The 3177-nt window shown below is 55.1% G+C and overlaps 1 protein-coding gene across 1 annotated transcript; it reads left to right on the top strand.

The window, feature by feature from the left end:
- Positions 1-472: 472 nt before the first annotated feature.
- Positions 473-2788, top strand: RASL11A (RAS like family 11 member A). Its single transcript, XM_040979907.1, has 4 exons — positions 473-596; positions 859-915; positions 1033-1112; positions 2082-2788. The coding sequence occupies exons 1-4, from the start codon at positions 473-475 to the stop codon at positions 2550-2552; spliced, it is 732 nt and encodes a 243-aa protein (XP_040835841.1). The 3' UTR covers positions 2553-2788.
- Positions 2789-3177: the final 389 nt, after the last annotated feature.

Genomic DNA, 3177 nt, shown 5'->3' with positions numbered 1-3177 from the left:
GGCTCCAGCCCCTCCCTTCTTCCCTCCTATTTTCCTAGATTAATGTCACCCTGCCAGCTCCTTTTGGAAACAATAAGGACGACATTCAACAGGAATCTAACGCTCCCATTGTTGGAGAAACATTCAGCGGATAGCTCTTCTTCCCTCCTCCCCTCTGTTACCACGCTCTCGGGTTCATCGCCGGGGCTTGGGGTGACGGGAGGCCCCGCGCGTTCTCGGCCGGGTGGCCCAGTTCCCACGGCTCCCCAGCAGAGCGCGCCAGGCTGGGCGCACGCAGCGGGCAGCGGAAGCGGGCGGGGATGGGGCGGAGCTGGAGGCGGCGCGGAGCCTGCCCGCGCGCCGGGCGCTTTAAAAGCCGCGGATCTGGACAGCTCCTCCAGCCGCTGCTCCATCCCCCGCTGCTCCACAGCCTCGCACGTTCCCCTGTGCCCGCTGGCCCGTTAGCTCCGCGCTCGGTCACTGGGCACGCTCCATGCGGCCACCCAACATGTCCGGGCACTTTCTGCTCGCGCCCATTCCGGAATCCAACTCAGATTACCTCCTGCCCAAAGACATCAAACTGGCTGTACTGGGCGCCAGTCGCGTGGGCAAGAGCGGTGAGTACCGCGGGCAGCGGGAGCTTTGGCTCCGGGGCTGGATTCACTCCTCAGAGCGCGCGCTGCGAAGATGCCGGCTCAATTCGCCGGCTCCCAGAGCATCTATTGCTGAATTCTCGCCGGGGTGGCGCTTGTTGCAGAGTGGGGTGGCCAAATGGCCCTGCAAGCACCATGGTGGGCCGTGCTGAGTGTTGCCCCACCGGGTTCCTCGGGGGTGCCGGGCTTTGAACTCCCTGATTGATTTTTCCAATTCTCTTTCCAGCCATGATCGTGCGCTTCCTCACCAAGAGGTTCATTGGCGACTATGAACCGAACACAGGTTAGAATCATTTAGCGCGTCCCTTGCTTTTTGTGCTGGCCTGCCCCCTTGCTTTCTAGTGTGGCCGGAATGTGCGATATCTTACAGCCGATTTTTTTTACCTTTCATCTTTCCCAGGCAAGCTGTATTCACGGCTGGTCTATGTGGAGGGGGACCAGTTGTCGCTTCAGATCCAGGACACTCCCGGAGGCATCCAGGTAAGGCTTGTGGAGGGGAGGGGAGCAGAGGGCTAGCCCCTGCCGCCGCTGGCGGGGCAGCGCTCGGGGATGGGCGCCTTGCAGCCAGCGCTGGAACCACTGTCGGGGAAGGGGAGGGGCGGGAGTGGGGAAGGCGTGGGCTGTCCACAGCTGGGGCCAGCATGCTAGGGTCGGTGTGAGCAGGCTGGCATGGCCGCGGGCTGCTCGGTCTTTTTTTTTTTTTTGCACATTGGACAGGCTGTGCCGTCCCTCCTTACAGAGGTGGACCAGGAAGCCAACTCCAGAACCAAGTTGGGGCGGGGTGATGTGTGTGGGGGCGCAGGTTCTGCTGACAGAGGGTCTCCTCGCTGCTGCTCCTCCCCTCATGGCTCCCCCAGCCAGGCCTTTCAGGGCCCTGAAGTTACTGACTCTTCCCAAAGTCATGCAGTATTGCCATTATTCTCATTCTTGGCCAGCATTCTGGAATGTAACTTCGTTAACAAGTTACTAATTGCTACTCCCTTGTCGGGGGAGGAAACAGCTAGTGGAAGAGCCCAAAGAAAGGAATTTGTTTCTGTAACTTTCTGGAGAAGTTGCCTGCTAAAAATATTTTTATGGGTTGGAGAATAGATATTTATCTTGGCTCCCTTTCAGAGTTTTGTTTATGAGGAGTTGGTTTCCTAAAAACTGAACCCTTTGGGTTTGAAATCATTCTTCAGCCAGCCAGGGCTCACCAGAAACTGCCTGTTGAGCAGGGCATTTAAAAATAATGCATGGATTACAGTTAATAAAGTAATCGGGGGGGAGGGGAGCTGGCTTGAGAACCCAGACTTTCCCTGTGGCAAAGCCTCCTTCTGCAGGAGCCCAGTAGGAACCGGGAACTATACTCAGTAATTTCTTTTTCAAGACTTTCTTCAAGGGCAGCTCTGATATTGAACTTGGGCATGGACCCCTGCCAAGGACTGCCTTGACCTCCCCCTCTCCTTTTAGATGCTAGACAACCTCAGTCAGCAACCGGTGGACCCGCTGTCCAAATGTCTGCACTGGGCAGAGGGCTTCCTGCTGGTCTATTCCATCACTGACTGTGACAGCTACCGGGCCATCCGGCCACTGTACCAACACATCCGGAAGGTGCACCCCGAGTCCAAAGCCCCAGTGATCATCGTGGCCAACAAGGGGGACCTCCATCACCTCCGGCAGGTGCAGACGCAGGATGGCGTGCAGCTGGCCAATGAGCTGGGCAGCTTATTCCTTGAAATCTCCACCAGCGAGAACTATGAGGACGTCTGTGAGGTGTTTCAGCATCTCTGCAAAGAAGTCAGCAAGGTGCACGGCCTCGGCAGCGAGAGGCGAAGGTCTTCGGTCATCCCCCGGCCGCGCTCGCCCAACATGCAGGACCTGAAACGGCGCTTCAAGCAGGCCCTGTCTTCCAAGGTCAAGGCTGCCTCTACACTAGGGTGAGCCAGCTAACGTGGACCTGGCTCCTTTTTCTTAACCCGTTTGTGCAGCTAACAAGACTGGGCTTTCCCCCTTTTAACCACATGTTCAGAGTTTATTTTTCTAAAGACTCTACTAAGTTTTCAAGTGGCTGTGCATTTCTGAAAGCTCAGAGACTGCCTAGAAGCTGGAGAGAGGTGTTTTTTTTCTAAATTAAAGACCTTTTTTTAAAACTGTAACTGCTAAGTACTTTTCCATTAAAGGCAAAATGGCAACATTGGTCCTTGTTTCCTAAGTGTCTTTTTATAGACATTGTATTGGCAGGAAAGCCCAGAACCGCTCAGTGCTTGCCCCTAGTCTGAACCCAGATGGGTGTCGCTGGGTGCGGAGGGGCTCAGGCAGAGGGAATCACTGTGGGAGGAAGGAACTGTGGTGGTGGGGAGGGATTGGAGTCACACACGGACTCTCTTGTCATAGAACCTTTCCATACTCCTAAATAATCTTACTTTGAAAATTGTTTATTTCAAAAAGTTACAAGAAAGAGCTTCCATCTATTAATTCACTCCCCAAATGATTGCAATGGCCAGGGCTGGGCAAAATCAGGAGACATTCATGTCTCCCGCATAAGTGGCAGTGGCCAAACCATTGG

This window comes from Ochotona curzoniae, unplaced genomic scaffold (genome assembly GCF_017591425.1).
Source record: "Ochotona curzoniae isolate NIBS_2020 unplaced genomic scaffold, NIBS_Ocur_1.0 contig_3332, whole genome shotgun sequence".
NCBI lineage: Eukaryota > Metazoa > Chordata > Mammalia > Lagomorpha > Ochotonidae > Ochotona > Ochotona curzoniae.
Note: the sequence above shows the minus strand (reverse complement) of the source record. Positions and strands in the feature narration are given on the sequence as shown.